At 41.0% G+C, this 27,752-nt stretch overlaps 1 protein-coding gene across 3 annotated transcripts in view; it reads right to left on the bottom strand.

The window, feature by feature from the left end:
- The window catches only part of LOC119195830 (protein diaphanous homolog 3-like), a 127,295-nt gene extending 100,104 nt beyond the window's left edge, over positions 1-27,191 (bottom strand). Inside the window, exons 1-9 of one of the 3 annotated variants that reach the window (XM_062561718.1) lie at positions 26,532-27,191; positions 20,703-20,735; positions 20,114-20,293; positions 19,177-19,281; positions 14,768-14,898; positions 4,454-4,528; positions 4,187-4,256; positions 1,300-1,436; positions 693-798 (exon numbers count right to left, since the gene is read on the bottom strand). In XM_062561718.1, coding sequence (XP_062417702.1) covers positions 693-798; positions 1,300-1,436; positions 4,187-4,256; positions 4,454-4,528; positions 14,768-14,898; positions 19,177-19,281; positions 20,114-20,293; positions 20,703-20,735; positions 26,532-26,651 — 957 coding nt within the window. In that variant the 5' untranslated portion in view covers positions 26,652-27,191. The remainder of the gene's footprint in view (positions 1-692; positions 799-1,299; positions 1,437-4,186; positions 4,257-4,453; positions 4,529-14,767; positions 14,899-19,176; positions 19,282-20,113; positions 20,294-20,702; positions 20,736-26,531) is intronic. The other 2 variants (XM_037451119.2, XM_062561717.1) reach the window with 2 other exon arrangements.
- Between the last annotated feature and the right edge of the window lie 561 nt (positions 27,192-27,752).

Raw genomic sequence — 27,752 nt, 5'->3', positions numbered from 1 at the left:
TTACTTGTTCTTCTGAGTTTGTGGAAATGCACTTATTGTAAATCGCTTTGGATAAAAGCGTCAGCTAAATGACATGTAATGTAATGGTTTAGTTAATTTTTTTAATTATTCGGAAAAGCATAAATGGAGTCACGTGTTTTTTTCAAACAAAATGTAACAATTCTTTAGGGGCTACGGGGCATGAACATTGTTCTTCTTCCAAAGTGGGTCGTGACAGAAACAGTTTGAGAACCACTGGCTTAGAGGAACATGTGTTGTATTAGTAATGCTTTAGGGTTTTCTTAGCTACTGTTTGGTTTTTAACAATGATTCCTAGCTTGTGATTCTTAGTTCTACAGTATGTGACGTGGTAGCTAAAATGCTAGAATTATCATGAGCAGAGGTTTTTACATACAGCAAATGCTAATCATGGAAGATCATCATCTTTAGCATTACACAATGATTGTGTTCATTACTGTGATTAGCTAAATCAGGTGAACAGGTTCTAAACAATAAATAAATTAAAAACTTCTTGGAGTGAGAAAACTTCATTGGACTCAAAATAGCTTGACTGTAAGAGACCCTTGAGGAGAGTGGTTTTGATGTATTAAAATAACAAACTTCCTTCAGCCATTTCACATTTTATATTAAAGAAATCTGAGTGAAACGACTATGTGTCAAAACCTGTGCAGCGCATGTATCTGTGCACTTACTTGTAATTGCACCGAGCGATCTCGTAGTCCCTGGACAATGGGACTGAACCTCTCCGAGGCTCGCCACTCCCCTGCCGTGGTGATTGCTTCCAGGACCTTTTCCAGACTAAATGAAAACATGAATTGCATGAGCGCACATATGGGGGGGGGGAGGAAGACGTTCATTCATTTAAAAGGGGGATTTTGACCGTGAGCTCTGTCTTTTCCAATCTGCGCCTACAGAAGGGTCGTGATAAAAATGTTAACAGAATTAAAACACATGGTGATCAAACATTAATCCATTTTAATAATTAAATTCACTTGTATTCATATATTTTCATCAGACTGATAATACACAATAGTGTATAAAGACGACCCTTGTTTTGGCAGCGATTCCCTTATTCTAAATATGTAACTCAAACACCAGTCAGCTCATTCTTTTGCATGTAGTTGGCGGTTTTGTGCTTCACCTCTTATATCGTCGGCCCTGCAAAGCCTTCTGGGGTTTTAATTGACAATGACAAATAAATGAAGAGCGGCCATCGGAAAAAAAATTGAAAAAGATATCGCCTTTCAAAACAACAAAGGACACGGACATGTTGACAGAATGAATGAAGGCGCAGCATACGTGTTCTCTTCGCCCACAATGCAGATGGCTGAGAGCAGCTTCACCACGTCGGTCATCATGGCAGACTGGGAGGGATCGATGGCTCTCGCCAGTAACGCAAGACTTTTCTCCTCTCCCAGGATTCGATCCAAGCCGTACTGCAGGAAACACAAACACGTGATTACACAGCATGACAGAATGTTCTGTGAAACAGGAAAAAAGCCAAATCGGATCCCATTTCAATATATTAATCCTCACTCTGACTTTAGTTTGGATGATCAAACGTTTGGCCAAAGACGGACTCAAGGCTAGCAGTGGATAGGGTTCCATCTTTAATGAATGCCATTCAGAAGAAAATGCGATTAATTGGCGGGGTACCTAATTGATTCTGATTGTGCTTTCATGAATTTTACTATATTACGCAAGCCAAAGCCAAATAAAGAGAAGAAAGGACCGTCCGAACACCAGTAGGATGTGATACCAGCAACGGTCAGAGTAGTGATCCCTGCTGAACAACGAGCCCACAGGGTCATTCACTGCTCGTGCTTAACAAACATGTTTTCATTTCATTCAAATGTCCAGCACAAATAATGCGTTACCCTTAACATCCTCTTTGTCTTGCAATGAATTGGGTCTTTTTAGTAATACATCAAAAAACGTGCTCTCTCCTTTAAAAAACGATTACAAAGCGCTTCTGTTGACCTGCCACTGAGGCCGAGCATTACTGGCCACTCAAATCCAGTGGTCTGTTTGCCTGGTTCATGTGGGCTTGATACATTTCAACAAGTCAGCACTATTTGCTTACTTTGTTAGATGACTTACTACTTTCTTCTCACTTTTTAGTTCTGTCCGTCACGGTGTATTCCCTCAGCTTTATCTTTGCGTCATACATTAAACTGCTCAAATCCAGATGGCACCTACTTCATGGCAAGAGCAGGGTAATTAAACAGTGTAGTTTTTTTTTTTTTTTTTTTAACCGAAGAAGCCAGTGATTGCTGAATTTCTAGAAACAAAAACAAAGATAAAGTGCGAGAGCCCTCTTTCGGCGCTAAAGTTAGGACGACACAGCCGGAGAGGGATCGTCTATACACACAAACTCAATACTCAAAAGTCTGACGTACCCCCTTTATCTCTTTAGAATGGTTTTGTTAGACTTTGTAAAACCTGGTAGATCTTCACCATACCACTGTTTACTTGCAGTTTAAAGCATAAATAGAAGAGAAAGAGTGTAAATACTCTGCAAAATGGAAGTCTGTGGGTTTAACCAAAGTTACAAAAACAAATAAGTCCAATTCCGACTCGTATACTAATGCATTTTATAGAATTGGTTTTCTTGATGCGGTTAGGGGGTTCAAAGGGCACTTTCACGGGGTGGAAACTTTTAGTATGACAGAGATCCGCTGTCGATGAAAACATGCAACGGTACGACTTGACGCAGGAAGGCAAAAAAAAGAAAAGAGGTTTCACTGACAGCTGGCAGAGAACACCTGTCTTCTTGGCATTGTGGGTACATCCCATCCCAAGATGCCTCTCTAGCCAGGGAAAGGTCTGGGCTGACAGAGAGGCCTACGGGTAAATGCTGGCGTCTGGCGCCTGTTGAGACGCAGGATTACACGAGACCTTACAGCACACTTTGTGCCAAAGCGCCTGTATATCCGTCTCCTTTGGGTTTTAGCTCCATGTGGCAAGATTCTTTTTTATTTTTTCCTCTCAGTGAAGGAATACGAAGAGGATACAGCGGAAGCTTTGTGAAATAAAGATACCACAATGGAACATATTTATAAAGCACATGTCCATTGACCTTGAGTGGAAACACTATCATTATATGATGATACCGTTTTATTGCTATAACTGAGCTTTGAAAGACTTCCTCCTGTACTTGCTGTAATCCAATGTAGGGGCAGGCTAGCAGTGGCAGACTGTCCCTACCACACACAACCACATGACTTAAAGCAGGTCGGTGAGGGACCATAATGTCAGTTTCAGTACGTTTTGGGGTTTATTGCCATGCTCTCCTTTAGAAGTCTATTCAAAGGTCATTTTGTTTATTTTCCTTCTCGCAGTAATGATCTTTTCAGCATGAGCCGTCCGTGTCCATCGACAAAACTCTGCTGTGGCCTAGAAATAATATAAGGAGTACTGGGAATGAAACTTAAGACACTAAATCCTCCACCAAAAGTCTATTCAGCACGATCCAAGGCATCTAAGGATTTGTTGAGATTAGAAAAGTAGATAAAAAAGTAGATTGTGATGCAATATTCACACAACAAGCAAACCCAGAGATATGGAGACACACAGTTTTGTAATTTGTGGTTTTAAATTAGTAGTATAGTACATCATCAAATCAAACAACATGCAAATAACTTTGTTTCCCTCAATTGCCTCTTTCCTTCTCTTACACCTTTCGTTAAGCACCGGTTCCAGAGAGCACGGCAACTAACTTAGATCTGTGCAAATGTGTCACACAGCATCGTCCAGATTGCATCAGGACATCAGTGTAACTCCCTCAGATTGCCTCCACATTGTTTTAATGCTACTCTTCTTCTCCACTGGTCATAAACCCTTTGTAATTGAAATCCCAGGTGCCTAATTTGGTGATTGCATGAAAACACCAGATGTCGAAGTGGATGGGATTAAAATTACCCTTGGGAATCAGACTCGACTGAAAAACACATCAAGTTATTTCAGAGATTTTTCTTCAAAGGGTAAAAGGACAAAACTAAATAACGTGAACGTAGAAGTAGTAAAATTGTGACGTCAGCGGAGGAACACCTCTTTAAGGAGTCTACAGTTCATCAATTGAAAAAGACACGGTCATGCCCACACACACAAAATCATAACATTTCTCCTTAAAAAATGATGGAAATAAAATGATCAATTAGATCTGCTGAAAGGAAGATATTGTTACCTTATTGTTCATGATGGCTTTGATACACTGGACAACTTTATGTTGATTCTTCTTGTCGAGCTTCTCTTGCCTACGAACACAAGAGAGTAATGAGGAGCCGCCGCTCCCTAAAGCGCAGCACAAAGACGCCAAACTGCACCCAGGGGGGGATGAAAATGAATTTCAAATTGTCAAAAACACATCCAGTACTATGAATAAAGAATTAGAGATGGCAAGAGAGGTGAGAGTCTGTGCAAGTTTACATGCAAGAGGGGGGCGTAAACTTACGGTTTCTTGGAAAGCAACCTCTCCAAAACGTCCAGCAGCAGCCCGAGACCCTCGTGCCCGAAGCTCTGCACCCAGCTGAAATAACAAACATCCGATCAATATCATAACAGTGCAAAACTGACAACTGACAGCTCATCCGCCACTGTGGAAAGCTTTCACTGAGGAAAATACAGGGAGAATTCAGTACACTGACACGTTACAGCAAAGAGAAAACCAAGGGAAAGCAGTCAGACTGTTACATTCATAATTATTTATACCAGTTGTGTAGTCAGACCCAAAACATTTTTGAGGATGATCACCCTATCAATGACTGAGAATTTACAGATCTAATGACGGCCATTTGACGTGCGATAAAAGGAGTCGGTTAATTTGAGAGAAAAAGAAACCTAGCGAGCAGAATATTTTACAGTAAAAAAGATTTCATGTTTCTAGTGTCATTTCTCCAAAGACAGAAGAACACATAAAAACGAAATGTTGTTAAAGGCCTTGACACAGTGCCATTGATCTTCTGAGTGAAAAACTGAAAATGGTGAAAAGACTAAAAATCCCAATGCAGAGTAAGGCATTCAGGGCCAGAGGGAAACGGGGGTTCTACTAATGCAACGTAAGTGACATTTGTGAGACGTATCACTCTCAAGGAGGTTAAGCGAGTTCACGCTGCTCCATCAAATATGCAATCGGAGGATTGAATTTTCCAGCCGCCTCGTGTGTGTGTGAAAGCTGATTTGAGGCACATTTTATGCAGCAGGTGCCTTTGATGGATCCCAGGGACCGCGGCCTGTTAATAAAAGAAGTAATATCTGAAGCTTGGGACAAACACAATACACACGTTTAGTTTCCTTGAAAAAGGGGCACATTTCTTTGATAAGGGAGACGTGGTTGGAATAAGAAAACACTGGGTGAGTCGACAGAGCTAATCAAACTAATTCCTATTGTGCATTGGTGCTGGTCAAAATGTCAGCTAGGGATGGTTTGGCCGTTTTCAGGATGGCTTGCACCAGGTTCTCGTCCAGTCTGTGTACTGCCTGCAGGAAAAGGTCAGCATGCCTTGATGTTGGAGGAACTGCCACAAGTAGAAACACTGAAGGGAGGCTATGTACAGCTTTAAAAGGATTGGCACATTAAGTAAAACATTTGCTACATTTTGTGTTGTGTGACTAACGGGATCACGAGTTCTTGAATTACTCTTTTTTTTCTTTTTGGCACTGTGATCACCCCGTGCCTGCTCTTGTTCTAAGGTTGACCTAAACTCTAGCCCTGGCTACTAAAGACGTCTGAGTGAGTGAGTGAGTGAGAGGTGGAGGGATAGCATATTAGAAGAAATGTAACGGAGCCTTTAATGACAACTAATCCAATTTGGATGCAAACAAAGCTGAGAAAAACTGAGAAGTTGTGGCTTTGATTCAAATAAGGAGCACAGACGGGAACAAATACATTGTTTAGGCAAAACCCTTTAAGGTATGCACAAAAAAAACAAAAAAAAAAGAACGACTGCGTGAGTGAGATTGGGAGCGACTGCGCCTCCCTCATGAGTGAAACTGAATAACCTCTGTGAACATTAGCATTCAGTGCCTGCACCTCCTAATCAACAAGCTGCATGCCTCCTGGCGACAAATCTACAGAAACTCGCAACATTAAATGAAATTGAATGACAACATTAAAATGAATTGAATGTCTTTAAAAAAGGTTGTTTAATCATCATGTGATTAAACAGATCGCATGATATGCTGTCCACACCTGGAATCATCACAGCTGCTGGCTGATATCCATTCTTTTTCTGCCACGAGAAAAAAAAAAAAAAAGAAAAGAAAAAAAAAAGCAAACCCTGAAAGGCAGTAAATGTGAAGAGGAGTTGGGGTTGAATCATTTTGAATGCAAAGAAGACCATTAGACCCCTGCAGACAGGCCACACCCTGACCAGCAGTGTGATCTAATATAGCTCATCAGCTTTGCTGCTTTATATCTAACTTCATGAGGATAGCTGCCTTAACTGGCGAGTCTAAAAGAAGGGTAAAAGTTAAAACAATTAAAGATCTTTGGCTGCTCCGTCAAGACACTTTTTGCAATTTCCGTTGCCTAATTTCCTAATCTTTGAGGAAAATGGTCCTCCCTATTTCGTCTTGTTCACAGACAAACTCACAATTAGGCTTTATAGAACATTATAACAACATATGCATGCACCCAACACTTTGATGTAGGCATATTCAATATTAGTGAAAGGTTAGGCCTACTTTCACTAGGCCTACAACTTCGCTGCTACATGACCTCAGCCGCTATGTCACCCTTATTCGGAACGACCTTGTGCACCGATGAAGCAGGGTTGGTCCCTGCTTCATCGAGGTGTGTGACAGGCTCAAAAAAATAAGGGAGGCAAACAAAACAAACAAACAAAAAACTATCAGAACCATTCTGATGAAGACAGGGACGGCTGCCGCCAAGATAGCTAAGCATCAAGGCTCTCGGGATTGTGGGGAACAAAATGATTGGCTTCTCCCCCCGCCATGGCCCTGGCCGTTGTGGTTATAGAGTGGGAGAGGAGAGGGTCTTGACACGAGCTGCATTGAAATGCATAACTCAGCGGCCACTGCATGCTAGCTTTTCTTCATCAGTAGCCGAGGCAGGGAGCAAAAGGAAAATGACCAGTGGATCTATAACGCAGGAAACCAACAGGCCTGTAGTACCAGGGGCTGATGCCACAAATTTGGAAGACATCTGCCTTGAAAAACATGAGGGCTTTAAAAAAAAAAAAAAGGCCTGGCAAATTCAGTACATTTCAGAGCACAGAGAGGGGCAATTTAACAGCTGTCCACAACAAGCGGAGAAAAGTCTCATCTTCAGGAGCGAAGACAATCGGGCCGAGGCAATAACGTATCCAACGAATGCGTCGCCGTCACAGCTGAAGGTCAGGAGGTGGAGCGGGGAGAAGACGGATAAAGACGACACCGTGCAATTCTATTGATCGCGTACATCCCGTTTACTCGCATAACCTTCTATTCTCAGAGCGGACATTGAACTGCTCAATTGAGCGTCTGCAGGCTCTCAAATCGAACCCAAGCACCAGGACCTGGGTCAATTTGGTCCGGACACAATGACATCAAGTTTATTCTACTTAAAAAAGAAATAATACTGTTCCAATTTTAATCTCAACAGAAAATGAATGCAGACTTCAGGACAATAGTTTGTCTGTTCATGTCATGGCAGTCTCAGGGCTTAATTTTTGGCCACAATATGTAATGTACTTTAATATACCTACCCCCGACAACAAGAGTTTAATAGTTACAGCGGTCATCTGTCAACTTTTCATTCCTCATGATTAATGGTGTAAAGGTGTATTAATACACGGTGCATAATGTGTCCATAAAACAATCTAAAGCTATAATTAATGGAATCATAAAAACAATGCTGAAACGTTTGAAGATCCTATGACAGTGCTAATATTAATTTAGTCACAAGTGCTTTGCATTGACATGCTGTCTGTCTAAACTCTAAAGTAATTAGTATTTAAAATTCTGTTTGCTAATCTAGCGTGATTTGGCAGCCCTTGGGTTTCATTAGTTCCTAACATCTGGCACCCCTCCCACATCCCTAATGACAAACTTTAATCAGCCTCTGCCCGAATGTCCTCAGTGTTTGGAGCCACTTTGTGTAAAAGTGATCCCAAAACCCTTTGGTGGGCCTTGCTTTGCTCAAGGAGCTTCGTGGTGGAGCATCATACAGATGGATGGATGGCAGTGGCGGTTCTGGGCACGGGCGAACCGGGCAGCATTTTTTTTTGGCGCATGGGGGGGCGGCACGAAAATAAAAAATCCTCTGCTCCGCAAAGCAGTTTTCAATCATCTATCGTTTCTCTGTGTGGGGAATTGGCAGATTGGCGCCCCCTGCGGCTGCAGGCGCCCTGCTTGCTGGAGGTGCTGTGCACAGAAGCCGTGTGTTTGAGAAGGGGAAAAGGAGGGGCGCGCGGGGGACAGTTCACCTCCGGGTCACCCAAATGGAACAGTCGGATAAGGGGGGCAGGGGTCTGGGGATTCACTGTTAAATACGCTAATGTAATTAGTGGGCTAAAGTCAGTCACACCCCGACTTTCTTCCATATATAACGCACATTTCAATAATGATAAATGCAGGCCTATAGTTCCTGCACATTTTTGTTTTTATGAATTGTGTGAAATGGCCAATAAAAATTGGTAATACAAAACGATTATGTGTCACCTGTCACCAAGGTTAATTGGTTTAGTCTTTAGTGACTGACAGGGTTGGGGGGATGAGAAATCTGTTGCTTGTCGAGTCAGTGGCAAATAAAAACAGAGATGGACAGAAAAAGGTTAAAGACATCAGGTTCCCACTATAGAATGAAAAGAAGGAGGAGAAACGAGCAAAAGATAAAAGGTATGCAACTATGTTCTCTCTCTGTATGATTATACATGTGTCATGAATGAAGGGCTAAAATTAATTAACTCTTTCGTCTGTTAGCCTTTTTGCTATGTTGCTTAATGCTTATACAACAATAATTTGGTTTTAACTCAACAAACACAAGGTTTGTAATTCCACCATATGTGCTTTGCAACAAAAAAGTCCAGTTATTATTTATTTCCATCGTTTGGTTTAACGTTGGGTCCTGTCATTAACCAACGGAATTTTCAAATCTGTAGGTAGTTTCAAAGACTGACGTTTGCTATTTGCTATTTTTTGTGACAAAGTATAGTTTAACAGTGAACAAAAAGTCTGCCATGCATAGAATTCAAAATATGTGTTTCCTGTTGTAATTGCAACAGTAACTGGATTAACTGCAGCATTGTGTGATTTTTTTAAATATTCATAAGGAGTCTTCACGGGTCGGCTTCGCTGTCATCTCAAACAAGAATACACTAAAAGATTTGAAAAAGGGAAAAAAAACACAGCAGAAGTGTAAAAAAGTGGGTTTCAGTCCATTCCTCAGAGGTGACATTGTAACGGCAGCAGTAATAGTTGGCATTGGTTGTCTTAGGGGATGAATTGGCTTCAAATTGTTACAAAATTCCTGTCTGAGCAGTCGTCAACTCAGGATTGGAATTGTGCAATTAAATATAGAGGCCCATTGTTTTATGATCAAGCCAGACTGTGTCATTATTCATAAAGCCTGACATTATAATAGTGGTGACTTAAAATAAAGTGGGTAAGAGACTAATTGGTTTTAATTGTTCCAAAACTCCCATAGTCAGAGCGCAGCTTTGCATCAACCCGGAAACCTCTGGTGATCTCATCCACACTTAAGCCTGCAGACAAGCTGTGACTGGCTCAGATTATTTTACAGAGTAAAAACAACCAATGAGAAAAACTGGAACAAATTTTGCCTCGTTATTAAGATGCTAATGTTCATCCGCAATTGACACACATGAATCGTGCTAACTTACATCTTCCATGACTTCATGGGTGGGGAATAATCCCAACATGTTGGCATACTGTAAAGTACGGGTATTTGTGAATTATACAATAAAATAAGTAATTATTGTTCAGGGTTTGAGATGTACTATAATCACACCACCAACAGTTTGCAAAGAAGCACAGCAGCAGTCGACTGAGTGCGATTCTCGTAGAGACCCCAGGTAACACAGCGAGGGGGAGAGCATTCAAAAGTAAGGAAAACAAATTCATCATTCCATTCCCCGAGAAACAAAAACAGTCATAAATCAAAGAGAAAGATGAGCCGTCTTATCTGGCTAACTTCACAGCTAAGGTGGCTTGACTTCTAATGGAGTCTCAGCAGAACGTCTCCAAGGCTCCTAGGCACTCCACTGAAGCCATTATGAACCATCAATATAACAATAATCTCCCATGTATAGTTAACAGACATGAGGGATCACCAGGGACGGGTGGAAGGAGGCAGAAGTCACAGTAATGCAGAACATCTGGGAAAAAGAAAAGGTGTGGGTGACTAGGTCAGTAAGTGAAGACTGATCAAGCATTTACTGATACTAACAATAAAAATACTTACATATATACGTTTTTAAAATATGGAAAGTTACTTTAAAACAAAAACATTATTAAATGGTTTGTAATGGTGCATTGATTTGACATGGTGAAACCCTACATCCCACCTCGCACACTCTGCTCTGCATCTGCCAAGCTGCTTGTTCCTCTCTGAGAGAAAAGCACTCGGCGAGATCACTCTCTAACATCTCTTTGCTGTCCGAAATGGTGGAACGAGCTCTCTGATGACATCGGGACGGCAGAGAGCCTCTACATCTTCCGCCATCAACTAAAGACACACCTCCTTAGACTATAACTAGACTAAAAACACTAACAATTTGTACTTTTTAATGGCCCTTGTCTATAACAAGTTGTAAATTGGCTTGTTTGATGCAATTTCTTTCTTGTGTGTCTGAGTTTGTATCCTCATGGTTTAAATTCACTTATTGTAAGTCGCTTTGGATTAAAGTGTCAACTAAATGGCATGTAAAATCAAAGTTAGTCATAATACAGATATACAGCTTTCCCAAATCAAACGAATATGAATTGAATTGGGTACGAAGCATTTTAAATTACTTTTTTTCCCTCTTTTTTTGTTTTTAAAATCAGCACGACCTTGCACAATTGGTGTTAATATTATATCATAAACATATTTACCGGAAGATTAAACACAACAGTAATGGTAATTTTGTACACCTGTACAGCAGTACCTCATGGTACTGATAATAAAAAGATTCTAATTACAGCTTTCATAACCTAACCCTTGACATGAATAGGAAATAAAACATGTGCTTTGTCCCTTGTAGTTCTGTGTGCGTACGCTTCAAAGGTGTCAGCTGTGTGAGAGAAACGCCTCCGAGGTATATTAAAAACGCTAGCGTAAGGAGGGACGTTAAACTCAAAACAAATAAATAAGTCTGGAACCCTAAACCTGAAGGTCAGCTTTAATATAAAATCAAAAACCAATTTCCACTTGTTGTCAGATCCATTCATCAAATCCATTTAATACAATTACTTCCTGTAGCCTTGCTGCTCCTGTGGGCTAGCACGGGTGGCCTCTCTCCACCCAAAGGCGTGGGCGGGGTAAGGGCCGCCAGGGGTCAGAGCCCAGCGTCGCAGGCCGCCACGGAGCTGCGCGCAGGGCCAAATTACCTCCACGTCTGAACCTGATGAGGGAGCGAGTCCGTCAGCCTTCAGACAGCGCCTCGGGCGGAGGGCGGAGGCGGTGAGTGAGAGACGTTTGCATCCACCGCCCCGTGAAAAGGGACAGCGAGCAGCAGCCGGAAAAAAAAGTTAAATAAAATAAAAAATAAAAAAGGATTGTAGTGGTTGCCATCAAATAGCAAACGGGGGGGCGGGGGGGGGGGCTACAGCTGCCGGTCAACCAAGTCCTAGCCAGCGTGGATTTATGAGCGAGGCAGACCGTGTCATTATGCACAAGCCTGACTGTCCATTTCATTAGTGGGGACTTCATCAAAAAGCCACGTTCTCTTCGAGGATGGCACAGGTGAGGAAGGGTTCGCACACGTCACGATTTAATGAGAAGCAGCCAATCTAATGATTATTATACAGCAGATCTCATTTCTCATGTTATTTCTAAACAGTAACAGCACCATTTTGAACAGTTCCTCTTGTAGTTCATCAATAATTAGTTCATATGGTCACTTACATTAATTTTATACAACCAAGGTTTCATCAAAAAAGGCAACTAACAAACCTCATATTAACGGTTAACAGCCCCACACTGCAGCACTTGAGAGTACATTCTATCGCAATGTTATCGATTCAAAATACAAAGCGCCAGTAGCAGTGCATTCCCGTGCCGCCGTGGTAGGAGCAGGGGGTGGGAGTGCTCGGCACATTTACACTCCTTTAAACAACCAACCGTTAAAAGTTTGACTTGTGAGAAATGTTCGTCCCGTAGTCGTCTCTGTCCGCTGCTTGTTGAATCAAAAATGCGGGACGAAACCCACGTTTTAGGATACATTTATATACGTCTCGATTCCTCAATTCAAACGTTTACAAATCGGTACGAAGGTGTTGTTACTTTTGCCTCTATTTTCATCCGTTTATGGCAATTCACTTGTAGGGAAATCTATTCTATTCACACTGCTGAGGGCAAAACCAGCAATTGTGGCACAGCATCTTCTCCCAGAAGTGACAGCAACTGGAACTCTCATTGCATGTGTAAAGCAGCCGCATCCTGCATCCTCATCTGTCCTGATCAGCCGCTAACAGCATGAAGGAACTATTTACCAAAACACATTCATGACTTTTCATAATCCTACATGTCCGTCTGCACACAAAATAAGAATAAAAAGTTTAGGTTTCAAAATGAATCGCCGGGAAATATACAATTTACCTACATAAAATCAATGGTAGGATATATTTTGGATATAAATATTCATCTTGTTAACACTAACATCTCAGTAAGATGTTTTCTAAGAGAAAACTGTCAAACCCAAACAATTTCATGGTGTAGCTTTAAAAACATAAGTAGTTTGGGGCAATAATGTTTGGAAAAAAGGTAATGAATGGGTTTTAATAGAGTTCCTCTTGAATATTAAGTTATTAGGAAATTAAAAGAAGTTTCCATGTTTGAACCAACCCAAATAAATTCGGATTTTACTCCTTTTTTTTTACACTTTCTGCAAACTTATCATTAATCTGCCTTTCAATCTGCAGCAGAGAGGCTCTTTTCTTTCACAGTTTGGCCAAAAGAGTCTGATTTGGTGCTGAAGGTCTGTCGGCTGGCTGCCTTCGGCTTTCACAGCGTGTTCATCCACTGATTTCTCGAGGGTGCAAATGTATCCACCTTAGCCCTGGTCTTTTTCAAACCCTCCAGCTTCTTCCGTTGCTGCTCTCTGGTTCTCATCTTGTCATCCAGGCAGCCACGGTGCCTCTGCCTGCCCCTGCGGCTAAAAGGAGCCTCTTGGTCATCTCCGCTCTGGTTATGCCCTCAACCGATCTGACCTGGTCAACGGGGAGCCTTTTCCTACCATCAACTCTGGGTATATTGAAGGGCAATCAAGACTCCAGTCAAAGCTTTATCTCCAGGGGGACCGGAGTTTGCTTCAGGTGTCAGCGGGTGTCCCCAAATTGGTACAAAAGTCAATGACGAGGGTAACTTGATTCAAACCACTTTTAGCATAGCTAGCACTGCCTGTTCCATGCTCAAATTATAAATGTATAGATTTTTTGAGCTGTTCTATATACTGGTGATGTCAAATGTTACATCTGCTCTTTTAGGTCATTGCACAAATGTACTCAAGTTGGCTCGGAAAAGGCTTTACCTCACAAAGCTATTATGCGCTACAATGTTAGATTGTCTGTCTCTGGTAATAGCTATTTGAATATAGCATACAAAGCCTGTATTGAACCGAAAGATATCTGTATCATTAGTTCTAAAATGTAAGAAGCATACATCTGTGTGTGATTAAATGTTTGAGCTCAGATTGACAGCCCTTAAATTGGCTCTGGCAGAGTAAATGTTAATCCGAAACAAACTTGCAAATCCTTAACCTCAGCAGAGCCCGAAGCAACAATCTAAATCAAAGAAAGGTAGACAACCAAGACAGGACTGCCAGAGATCTGTCATCAATGTAGCTTAGATGGAACCAAAAGGAACCCACAGCGACCCCCCCAAGCTCAGACAGATTTAGTTTGCACTGGCAACAAATTTACTTACTTACTCACAAAACTAGCCGTCCAGCCGGAAACAATACCATACTTGAGATGTACACTAGTAATATGACTTTTGTTTGTGTGTTTGTCTGTGTTTAGGGGGGGGGGGGGGGGGCGCGCACAGTGTAGCTTGATTATACAATCGTTATATTTTACACATTTGGAGAGAAACTAATGCATTACTCTGTAATCAAAGCCTTGAGGACAACTTTTGGATAGTTATTTCTGTGTTATTGCATTGAACCGGATTAGTTGGCATAGAAATTGATCATAATGTTCCCACACAGATTTTGCACCATGTTGAACTACTGTACAGAAATGGAGAGAATTAATGTTATTTGACTTTTCTTGCTAAAAGGCAGCTGACGGCTGGTACAGTGCTATGGTGTGAATGTCCACTGCACTTGTTCAATGATCAGCAAAAGCAAATGAAAAATGTTTCAGAGAAGAAATTGATCTTAGACTTCAGGGCTTTAAAACAGTGGAAGGAAAGTTGAGTAATTCTTAACCATGAAAAGTTCAACATCCAAATTTAAACATCGCGGTGCGGACATATCATTTACAGCTTAAATTTTTTTTTAAAAATTTTGTACAGTGTCTCCTTAATAAAACGAGGCACACCGTGGTGATGCCATCAACATGTATTTAGACTTAAAGAAGCATTGTCACAGTTGTCACACGTTACCTGACAGGGTTGCTGGTGAGAGACACTCGCAGTGAATCGAGACAGGCAAACAGGCGTTCATCCATCACCCCCGACTTCAGCTCTCCCAGGAACTCCTGGGGAGATATCTGGTGGCTGCTTCTCAAGCTGCCCTGGAAAATTGTTAGGGTGAAAGAATCCATTTAGTGCAGCCGGGGTAAAAAAGTGATCAACAACAACATAAGGCCCAAAGGTCAGAATAGTCCACCACCGCCTTCAACGAGTACAAATGGGCCAAACTGCCCACGGAGGTTCTTTCAAGCACCATGTACCAGTCTCTTTATGAAGTCGAAAAATCAATTTGACTCCAGCCCACTTGAACAAATTTCATTTTGAGAAGCAGAAGTGTGTAAGCATGCTGTTTTTCCAACATGTTTTCTTTCACGTCTTGGTAATGCAGCATTCAGGTTTTAGCCAAATGGAACTCTCTTTGCAATGGGTAACTCAATCAGCACAGTGATGTTTGTCAAGTTTGAACTCTTCATTCTACAAAAATAGCAGGATACAAAAATAGACATCACTTTGGCCAGTGTTGACTTTCAGTTGGGCATCTATAAAATAATTATTAATTGAAACACAAACTATGAATGACAAGAAACAAAATATTGAGGTAATACAATAACATTTTTTAGGTTTAATCAAGGCATAAAACATCAGATCTTTAGCCATTATTTTTTTTTTCAGTGACATTCAGTAAAAATATCTGTTGCAAAGGGTTGAACAATCTGGAAATAGGCAGAAAAATCAATAGATCAAACTCTTATATGAATTAGTATCACTAATTGAAAATTACATCACCTGCAATGGCCAATTAATTAAATGCGTATGCTGCTCGAGCATTAAATAGTAAATGATGGTGTATTCACTGCTTCTGTAACACGATGCGATCAATCAACACAGGCTCAAATATACTGCAATGGTCCAGGTAGGCATGAAAAGATAAAAAATGAAATGAAAACACATGGCTTCTGGGTGCACATGTCAAAGGGAGGGAAGTTGTTTCCTACAGTGAGGCGAATCTGGGCCCCAAGTTTCAGGGTAAAAATAAAAAGAATAAGACTTTCAATGCCACTATTATATATAAATACTAGCCTGTCTATAAAGCATCTTTTGCGTTCACATGGAAGGTTAAAAAAAATAAAAAAGAACCCCTATGAAGTGTTATTTTAAATGAGTCTGAAGTAAAACTGACATTTAGTAGATTTAATGCTTTTGACCACCTCGTTTTTAGGTTAAAGCCTCAATTAAACGGTCTTGTGTTTTCTTCAACATTATGTTCTCTTAATTATTAAATAAAATTTGACCCCATGCAGAAAATCAACCACTAATTATTTGTACTTGCATGGCTGTATCGGACTATAGATTTGAAGAACCTAAACAGCCTGTGTTGAACAATCTACAGACTATGACAAACTAGTGAATATAGCTGTACATTTTGTAGTCCAGGAAACAGGAGCAAGATGAATCAAAAAAAGTTTCCTGTATTTCTCATTCAGAGTCGTGGGCTGGAGAGAAAGCTCCACTTCTTTGGTTCATCGAGACAGCAGCACTAATGCCAAAACCTCCCATATTGTTGAGTCCATTGTTTCATTCATCAAAGGCCTCAGAATTCCACTTGGATCACTACCAGCAGGACGAAATAATCCCCAACCAACCAAAGCTGCCAAAGCAATGGAACAATGCACAGGACGGCGCTCCCCTGACAGCTAAAAGCAAAAACTCTGCGATCCTCAAAACAAGGTAAATATTAAAACTTCCAAGATCGCGCTAAAGTAACGCTCATTATCCTTCATCAAAGGATGTGTGGTTGAATGATCATGAGCCCCTCTAAAGCCACAGCAAGGGCACCTGATCACATGCGTGTGGAATGAAAGCAAAAAAACATAGAAGACAAATTAAAATGACCACCATTAATGTCTATCAAACGGTTAATTGTAAACATTTAGCTTTTCAAAAAGCACTCTGTGGTCGGCAAACTCAGTGGGCATTGACCTATAACTACAGCTATTAATTGGTTTGTCTTTCAGTGATCAGCTTCTTCAAAAATCAATCCCTTTAATTGAGGTCTCAGCCACAATTGTCGGGGAGCCAGTAGTCCACAATTTATATTCAATCAATGTTGGGACAACTAATGTTTTTTTAAATGCAAGCTGATTAAAAGTCTCTGAGGCTCGCTAGCACTCCATCGGGGAGAAAGTCAGAGGGGAAACAGAGCTCCACTCTGGCTGGTTCCATGCAACACAACATCTGGGGGACATCCACCTGATTTGTCAAATCAATCAAATCAGCATTCGACTGAACGTCAGGAAGCATTTTCGCACGACTCCACTGAAACTGCACAAGGTGGGAAATCGAATAATTATAGTTACCAAGTACCAGAGTAGAGGCATTTGTGGAAATAGTTTTAGTTGTTTCTTACACACGTAAAACAGTCTCCTACACAGCAGGGAAAGCAATCCACACAGCGAGGTCCCCAACACTGAGAACCAGTTTGGTTATTTCAGGACGACAACAACTGCTTCACAACACACACACACGTCAGTGTGACGTCTGGCTGGGAATACGCTTTCATGGCTGAAGTAAGAGAAATGTACCAGTGCACCAAGCACACATTTTAAATGGTTTTATGAGTAGCAACCTCTGCATTAGGCTATGTGTGTAACATTAGTGACTGTGCGGCAGAGAGAGAGAGAGAGAGTTGGGACTATGGGACTGAAGATTTCAGTGTTACAGCTGTGACTGTAGAAGTCATGTGTACCGTTTAGGACACAAATCCCAACTTCGCCTCCTTCCAGCAGCCTTGCTGGGATCACGGCCATCTTTAGAGTGTACCTTCATGTTGATGTTGACAATACATTTCTCAATGATCTTGACGGACTTTTGCGACAAGTCACTTGTTATTATCACTTATTTACAAGAACCATACATCCATGTACAGCAGGAAGTCTACCTGATGAGTATCTTAAACTTACTCTAACTACTGATATGAGAGAGATACAACTACACACTTGTCAAAACATCCCTCTCTTTTATAATTTTATCATTTATAATTTACCACCAACTGTGTAAATGTAGCAAGTGTTGTTTTGACAGATTTCAAATTTGTTGCCTTTTGGCCACTGGCATTTTACCATGCAGGTAAACAAATAAAGGCCATACAAACAGGCTGGTCCCCATGGTAACTAAAGACAGAAAGCCTCAGGCAACTTTGGAGGGGTGTCTGATTACAACAAATATAAATGCTACCCTACTTTGCAAGACGCCGTGCCAAAATTTAGAAAAACAACCATGCAAAGGATAATCTCAGCTGTCAGCATACAGCATGCGTTTAGATCTGTCGCATAAATTAACAGTTGGATTCAGTTAGTATTTGCCATCAGAAGGAGGTTATTCTAAAGCTTGTTACATAAAATCAATTTTTAAAAAGGCCTCAGGGAGGCTGTTTTCATTATCTTTCAAAGTAAGTACCACAGACTGAAATCATATTAGCTATGAACACACTCTTGGGTGAATATTTAACGGAGTATAACTTGCAAATTGTGGGATTGTAGTTTTAATGTTGAGGGGAATCAATGTAGAGAATGGTCCGTAGTTTCCATATCGTTGGAGATCAAATCGTTTTCCTCTGAACAGTTTTATCAGCCTCTATCAAGATCCGTTTGTCTTCTTCGAGGGCAAGTAAAAGCATAGCTTTGAGTTTAACTGACACAGATATAAGGTATGTCGTTCTACCTAGTTTTATTTATTGGTTATAGTGCAGCTTGCTGTTTTGTTTGCACTCAGTAGGAACCATGTTTTACAGAATATGTTTCACGGGGACATTTTGATGTGAAGCGGCCGCTAAACGTCTAACAATTTAAGACAGAGTGCTCATTGAAGAAAAGTTATTGCTGTTAAGCGTTCTCATTCCCCTTTTGGTCGTGTGCAGCCACTGAGGTATGTTATTTTTAAGGTTTTGTCATACATATTTATGTACAATATGTTCTTATGAACACGTTTGTATGATGTTAGCTTGAAGCCTGTCGAAATGTGACGGTGGACCCCAAGGTGGATGAAGAGAGAGATGTCCATAAGAGGAATAAATCCATCTGTAACAATTTGTGGTCTTATGCATTTCTTGGAGGTAACGATACTAGGAATTCAGCATTTTATTTTGAAAGAGGATCAATCAAAGCAAACTTACAAAATCCACTCAATTATTTTCCAGCCTTCAAAACGGTTATTGCGAATTGATATCAAACCTCATCCATGTGTGCATTACTCAAAAGCATCATCACCTTCTTTCGTAATGCCTTACCAACCAAAAGCAATCACAAGAGCTCAATATCAATTTCAACAAATGCCCTGAATGTGACCAAACGCAGTAACAACTGAAGTTGACAAAAACGTACCGTTTTAGAGGCAGTAAAAATATACCGGATGACCATTTCTTTCTTGGTGTTGAGGTCCTTCTCTCTCAAAGGAGTCTTTTTTTCCTCGCTTAGGTTCATGTCCTCCTGAAATGAAAAGGAAAAAAAAAAAAAGAGGGCATAAGTTTATTTTAATCGTTTGTTTACATTATTTAGAACAAGATTGGATTTGGTGTTCCCACAGCGCATTTATAACACTGCAGCGATATTAGTTTTGATTTTACTACTAAATTCATAACGTTTGGATTTAGGTACGATTTTTTTTAAATTGACCAAAACATAAGGCTGGACAATATATTTGAAAACAAAATGGGGGTTTTAACAGCAAATTCAAAATTAATATTTTCACTACAAAAGAACTCTTATTTAAGCAATGTATTGTTTTCCAAATGTACCATAATCCTCTACTAGTGTTGCATTAATAGTTGGGGCCATAAGGCAGTTACTAGTGTCCACTTGTTTTACTATACTGTTGTAAATTATGTCTATAGAACGTCAGTATTGTGTCAGGTATTTTGATTTAGTCACAAATTGGCTCATATGTGTTTTCATTGTAAAAAAAGGACATACTTCATCAGCAATATGCAGTTATTAAATGTAGATAAGCCCAAAATATCTTCAAGGGTCAAAAAATCAGAATCTAGAAAATCTGTGTGAGAATTTGACTGGACAAGTCTCTTATTATTTTTACTTTAATTATAGCCATTACTATAAGTGTTGCTTATTCATTGCATTGTCATTCAAATGAGACAAAAAGATGTATATTTCAGAAACATACGGAGTTTGTTACATTCAGCATTTGAAAAAACCATCATCCAGACTTTGGGCCCCCTTGCGTCACATGTAGGTTGCACACGTCACGCAACCCTATTGTTCATCTATAAACCTTTTGATGATACTGTACAATTAATTGACACACCATCATCTTTTCAAACAGAGCCAAGATCTCTTTTTCAGAGGTGATCTTTGACGAGAGCTCCTCAAACTGGTGCGAGGCAGATGAGGAAGTGGACCAGTCACTGGCGTTGTGTTTCGCCTGCGATAAGGGCGGCCGCTCCTTTTTACTTCCGGGGATCCGAATGCTGGCGAATCGGTCCAGCTGTGTACACAACAGGAGGGAAAACACAGTTAGAATGGGGAGGGGGGGGAGGACGTACACACTGGTGCGCAGTGCTAAGTTGAAAAACGTTGAATACATTTAACATATATTGAGGAGGTCGTTAGTCAGAACAGAGCGGACAAACAATCAGCCTATTAGTGTGTTAGAAAGAAATCGCTATTAGTGAGAACAGACCACATGCGCTCAGTGGAGCATCTGTCTAACACATGTTGAGGTAAGCGCTGTCTAGATAACACGTAGTTAACGGGGACATTAACAAGTGTGACTGTGATGTGAATGAATCCAATAAAGAGCCAAATCCAATGCAACTCAAAATAAGGACATTAGATGACTTCTACTAGAGCGTTAGAAAAACAAGAGCAGACAACGCCGGCTTCTTCAATCTTACCACATCGTCTGTGATACTCCTAAATGGTAGGTGCTACGGGGGGGGGGGGGGGGGGACACAGAATACAACAAAATCAGAACACAACCCAGACATTATTTATGAACAGATATCTGATTGCTAACCAAGAGAAAAATGTTGGTCACTATATAATGCACTGCACATTTGTAGTTTTTATCATTGCAACATTTAGGAGAGATGATTCCACTCATTCATCAAAAGAAAGACCTCAATAGGATTGACATCTGAAGTGGCTAGCCTATTAGTAGAACTTCACCAGTGCCCCTTTAGATCGTGAACCTGCTGCGATGTCGAGGTGGAGGGCATCGCCCATGGAGGCTGCGATGGACCCAGTGTACGCCGGGCTGAACAAAGCCCAAACCGCCACGAGCCGGTGCAGTCCCCCCCGAGCACAATGGGAGCCATTAAAGCTTCCAGAACAAAAAGAAAACCCTTTGGCGGCGCGTAGCACTGCGCTTCAGCAGATTATTAAACATACGCGGATAGGGTTGACACCAAATGGCGTCTTAATGAAACATCAACATCACCAACCATACAAGCGAGGACTCCGACAAGGCTCGTCTCGAAATGAAAAAAGGATGCATTTGTGAAGCAAGAGAGGAGATTGGCACGGGGCTTGTTGTTATCTGTGCGTAGCAGCTACCTCAGCGCCTGCCGAGCAACTTCTGCCTGCTGCCTTTTTTCTGCTCTAGCTGTTTTTGTTTGTTAGTCTTCTTTCTTTCTTTTTCACCGTAGACGCCTTGGGAAAGTTGCCATCTGTATTTCGAACAGGTGTAACGGAGCAAAAAGAGTCCAAAGGAATTATCCTAATAAGGGAAAGGGAAGTCAATACAGAACATGTATCATTTCAAAAAGCTGTCAGATTGAAACGCTGAATGAAAAAGTGAATTTGGAAAGGTTAGCTCTGCCCTTCGAAGCGCAACAGCAGATCGTACAGAACCTCAGAGAAATAAATCAATAGACACCAGTGTTTAATTAAATAAAATTGCCCGGCATAAAATGTGTCAACCTGTCAATGAGCAGTCACCCTAATGAGTGCTTTGAGATTAACATCATACCAGTTTTTCTCCCAAAATGCTTCTGGAAGAGAAACAGGCTGAAAGATGACAAGAAGAAATATTAATAATACGTTAGCGGCTGATGTGTCTGAAATGAAGTTGAATTGAATTACTAAAATGACCCACCACACGCCAAATATAGGAATTATTTTGTCTTTACTGATGAGCTTGACAATTGGTCAAACTAACTGGACACAGCTGTCAGACTTTTCTCTCACATACCAACAGCGTGACTGTTCATGCCACAGTGAGCATGGCATTTGGTCTTATTTGGCATTTGGAGTTCATCGACTGCTGGGTACCAAAACTGATACCTACCATACTGAAATGCAGCAGATTTTTGTGCCTGAGCTGATTGAAATACTTCTTTACTTTACTCTGATGACTCCGTCCTCGCAGCACAGCTACCGTTTTTTTTTAGCTAAAGTAGCTAGCTAGCCATCTGCCTGCTATCTTTATTTAACCAGTGTTTTACCCTCCGTTATTAAAGTCTAAGTTTTTGCTGCGCACTGCAGTTCAACCCCGATGGACACACGCAGACACCAGCGTCAACTCCCTTGCGGAGTTCTTTCGGTGCCTCATTGAGCTGCAGACACAGAGGCTTTATTTCCTCACACGAATGTTTCCTCACAAAGTATGGGTTTTGCAACCGTACCTTTTTTTTTTTTTTTTTAAATGCTACCCATCCCTAGAGCATCTCACAACTGAATGGTTAAACCACAGAGGCCAACAACGAGAGAAAGCCGCCCTCGTCAGCGTCCCTCAACAATTTAACTTCTAATCGTTATTCAAGGACTTTGTTAATTAGTTCTGTTAAGTCAACTTATGGGGAGCGATGTCCTGAATAGTAAATACAACCACACAAGTTATTCCATCATCTGCTCCTACAGGATGACAAATCTAAAATGAATGCATACAAACACAACCAGAATGGCCATTCTGTGCTCATTGAGTCTGGTTGCCTCTAAAGGGAAAACGAAGCAAACCACAGGTGGCTTCCAAGGGCCCTCACAGGGTCGCAGCGCAGCGTGACATTGTCCCGTCCAAGGACAAACAGACCGGGGCACAAAGGCGGAGAAAACATGGCATTGCTGCAGAGGAGGTGGCACCTGGCTCGGCATATAGTCTTTTAGTTATAAAATAGTTTTTTTTTTAAAAAGAAGAAAAAAAATAAAAACTGTAAATTAACTGTGATGGGCCTTGTTGACTGGGTTGTCATTTAAAAAAAAAAAAAAAAAAAAGAATAGTTGACAGATTAAGCGATAATGAAAATATGCAGCCCCCCCCCCCCCCATATTGCCATTGTGGTCCTGAAAATGAGAAAGCGGTAACAGGTGAAGTTCCTCCTTTCCACTTCCAAAAACTGTCCATTTTACATTTCTAAGGGTTTAACAGTGCAGGCCGGAAAGGAGCTGACCAAAGCGTACAAAGTTGCGGCCCCCCTGCATGTGGATATGGGGCCGGCTGGATAACCAGGCCGGTCACTATGGCAAACCTTCACAACAGTCAATTGTAAATATCAGCAAATCTTTCCGCTGTCGCCCTGTTCATTTAATTAAACTCTGATAACATCTTATTTCAATTAAGAGAGACAACTCTGAACATGCAGTCCACAACAGAAAAGAAAAAGGGCACAACCCCAAATTACAGTCATTATTGACAGCACTCTTTATTCCTGGTCTTGTTTATCTTATTTTTTCATAAATTGGGGCAATAGCAGAAAGCCAGACGATTAAAAATTCTCATTACAAGGCCAAATGGGCTTCTGTAAAAAGGTCTCTGATGCAATGGTGCGCCACCATCTCAGTTACCAGTACTAAAAAAGAAAGCGGTCTTTCGGGGGAAGACTTTTCCTGCAGAAATCATCTTAGAAATGACATTTTTCAGCATTATCTCAAAAGGCAGGTAGTGTATAAAAAAAGCCACTCAGCAAAGTTAATTTGAACACATGAAAGTCATTGATAAAATTTGCATTGGTGGAAAAAGAATGTCAACCAACATAAATGCTGATAAAATACTATGCATCAATGACTCCATCTTGTCCAGGACCAGGCTTTGGTGCATCAAATTTGTCTCCATTTCAACTTTCAGCGCTAACATGACATAGCTTTCAGGTATTCTGTTTCTTACCCTCCTCTTTTTAATTTTTTTAAGCTTTTATGAAGATAAAGAGTGCTACTTTTTTCCTCGCTTTTGATGAAAGGTTTAAGGTAATTGAAAAGGTAAATGGCGTGTCTCAATCATGCTAAATCCATAACGAGTTATCCATTCCAGCAACAACATTCAGTAATATTGCCTTTACCACTGAAAATAAATCTCCAAAAATGAGTGATACAGGAAAAAAATATATATTAAACTTCAGTCGTGGGATTAAACTGAAAACGAATAGATTGTTGACAATGAAAAAAGTCCCCATCCTTTATACCCTGTATGTAGGGAGGCCAAAAACACCATTTATCCATTTGCAATAACATTCTGATCCATTTTTTTCTTTAATTTGATAATAAATGAATAGCCTGTGAATATAAAAGTGGCCTTCAATGGAAAATCCACTTTCCCCCAAATCCAGTAAATATTGTGGTATTGCACTGCCACCTATTGAGATGAATAACTACAGCAACACTCTTCTCAAGTGTGAATACTACTTACAATGTTTTTCAGTTTTCCATTGCAACAATGTTATAATACATGTTGCAAGGTGGACTAACCCAAGAGAGGTGTCGAGACTCAATGCTACCATCACGAATACATGCACATCTTTTAGTAAGCGGGGAAAAAGTTGTGCATTTCTATAAAAAAAAATATTTAAAAAAACATATTGATGGCATTGTTCCAATACACGGCTCTTCTGGAAGCATAATGGTCTCAGTGTGCAGATTTTTGTGGAGTACTTAAGAAAAAAAAAAAAAAAGAACCAGAACAACCAACACCTTTGTAAGCCTGAGTGATAATGTGGATTTGAGCTCACGTTAGGACGCTTTGCTTTTCACTATTGTTGACAGCAGTGAAGAGGGCTGCCGGGAGTGCAGGATACAAAAGCATGAAGAGTACTCTGTATGGTTTCTGCTTGCATCGACTGTGTTTCAAAAGGAGCCTCACAGTCTTGCGAGTGCCTTAGCATAAAAAATTGAAGTTTTGAATAGGTTTGTGAAAGTAAATTGCAAAATGAGGTCTATTTACTAAAGTACTCAAGAAACACATCTACTTCTCGCGATCATAGTCAACAGATTTACTTAACTCAGTTGTCATGGAAATAATTGCCGTCATAATAGTTAAAAGATAACGGCTCGTCATGTATGGGATGTTTTGCTTCCCTCCTTTTAAGAACACTATTATCATCATTTTGGACATGCAGCCACCTTTCCCTAAAATCCCAAAACTACCCAACTGAATCATCACCAAGTCGGCCGCTCAAACGCCATCTGCTCATCAAAACCATCATCTGCTGTTGAAAAACTGCAGAAAAAGACAGTAAAGTGGCCCTGAAAAAAATGATTTAGTAATTTAGGATATTTCCAAGGCTAAGAAATACCCTTTATCCTCAAGGATGGGGCTGCTTTAGTGAAAAAACATCACCTCAAGGACTCTCAAGGTGTGATCAGCCCTAATGTGGAGCCGGCTAAACCCTTAACATCAACATAAGACAGCCAATGTCAACCAACGCGTTAAAAACACACTGTTCTCACTGTACGTACGCAGATGTGCAGCAATGCAGGTTAAATGCGCATCGGCAGTCCATCAGACAGGTTTAAAACACATCAAACCCTAACGTTCAACCAGCCCTGAACACTCAGCTTATTCGGCAAACACACTTTTTTACATTGGGGTAACTGTCAGACATGTGGCCATCAGCCAATCAGTGGGAGTGGATGATGGCAGGATTTAAAACCCATTGCTGCGCCGCACTTTCCCCACAATTGTAGACCAGAGCCTCTGAATGGCAGCAAGAAGGGAATTGACCTGTGGAGCGCACTCTCATAAGTATGCAGGTTGAGAGTGAATGAAGTCGATCAGTGTCGTGCTCAAGCCTCCTGTCTAAAGAGGTGTGTGTGTGTGTGTGTGTGTGTGTGTGTGGTAGTTGCCTGAATAACACTGACGCTTTATCCAAATAACTACACCTCCTCCCAGAAGAATCTTGCAAACATTTACCAGGAACACAACAAGTTGGTGTGTGTGTGTGTGTGTGTGTGTGTGTGTGTGTGTGTGTGTGTGTGTGTGTGTGTGTGTGTGTGTGTGTGTGTGTGTGTGTGTGTGTGTGTGTGTGTGTGTGTGTGTGTGTGTGTGTGTGTGTGTGTGTGTGCGCGCGTGCGAGATAGTAGGAAGGACATGGATTAGCATAAAGGATAAACCCTGTGCTAATTTTAACCTTCACGTCACGTTCATCGTTTCACACAAAGACATTCTAACATTTAAAGATGACATTGAATGAGAGAGATGCTTTGATGGCGTGCTGTCTGCAAGGTGCACAATATAAAGGTGTCAAGAAGGAACCCTGCACGTGCATCTCCTCCTCTACAGCTGGGGCTCGCTTTCACCACTTTTAAAATAATTCAAGTAACTGTTATAAAAGGTCATTGTCACATATCTTTCGATAGAGAGTTATCTATTCACTACCGTCTCTGACTTTTTCCTCAGTTGATTTTGCAAGTGGTGTCAGAGAGAGAGAGAGAGATAACATTTCATTTGGACTCCTATTGGGAGAGGACCATGGGTGAGCATGAAAGGGCCACCCCTCCCATTCAGCCATACTTACAAACTTTGGTTTGCGGTCTCCATCGTCGTAACAAAAGTTGTTGTTGGAGGAAGCCTTCTTCTTCTGGAGTTTACCCTCCCGCCCCGTCGTGGATTCAAACCGCTGACCGTAACCGTCCATGTTGTTGACCTAAATAAGTTACTGCCCCAGGCACGAGCTAATCGCCGACAGTGACGTCAACGTAGAAGCTTGTAATATACCGTCTGCGTTGTTTCGCACACGCCCAAAACTGGTGAAGACCACACCGCTGAAGCCAAGGTCGGTTTACGCAGGACGGATAAGATACCTTCGTCAATATAAGACGTAACGTTAACCGTATATGTTCAAGTCTGCACTGCAAGGTGCCTCCCTGGTTATCGTTCGCGTCACCGCGCTAACGCTAGCAAGTGCGCTAAACTACCATTGACTGGTGGCTTTACTTAGCGCTAATCCAATTTATGGATTGTCACGCTATGCTAATTTAACGGCGCTAAAAGCAGAGGGACTGTTGTTTACAACGTACCGGTTAACTCCTCTGGCATGTTTTTTCCGTCCTTCAATAGTAAGCTGGAGCATCATGAAAAAAGTAACGTTAGCTGAATCGTTGCCTGTACACACACTTATGGGGCAGATATTTTTTGACAGACCCGCGCAATGGGGACGTGAGCCACGCGAATTCAATCCAACCAATAGCGTGCACTAAATGACGTACAGCCCCCTCTGTATTCGGTTGAAAATGCATTTGATTAGTCGCAAGGAGCTGTCAATCAACTCCACCTCGTGTTGGCTCGTTTTAGTGACCCGGGTCTCCCGTATATTCGAAGGCGTATGGAATTTAAGAAATGGATACAGTTGGTTTGCAGTCGTTTGTGTGCTCTAACTCCGCATCATAACCGACAGATTACAATTTTCTCGAATCGAATTAACAATCATGGACGGTGTTAAAACAAACGCAAAATGTACTTAAAAAATATACATTACTAATAGAGTACAGTTATTAAGGAGTGTCCTTTAAATATTTTAACGTAACGTTAGTTTACAACAAACATTTCCTGAAAGCTTTATTCAGTTTTACGTGCCATAACAGGCCTCATATTGTGCATGGTTAACACGTTTAAAATGGTATGAACACTGTCTTTTAAGAATGGCAAAAAACCTGTGTTTTTGTGTCTTTGCTAAATATGTATCACTCTCTTGTTAGAAAGATCATGAAAGATGATTTTGATGTAGATCATAGAAAAT

This window comes from Pungitius pungitius, chromosome 4, assembly GCF_949316345.1.
Source record: "Pungitius pungitius chromosome 4, fPunPun2.1, whole genome shotgun sequence".
Classification (NCBI taxonomy): Eukaryota; Metazoa; Chordata; class Actinopteri; order Perciformes; family Gasterosteidae; genus Pungitius; species Pungitius pungitius.
This window is presented reverse-complemented; position numbering and strand designations above follow the sequence as displayed.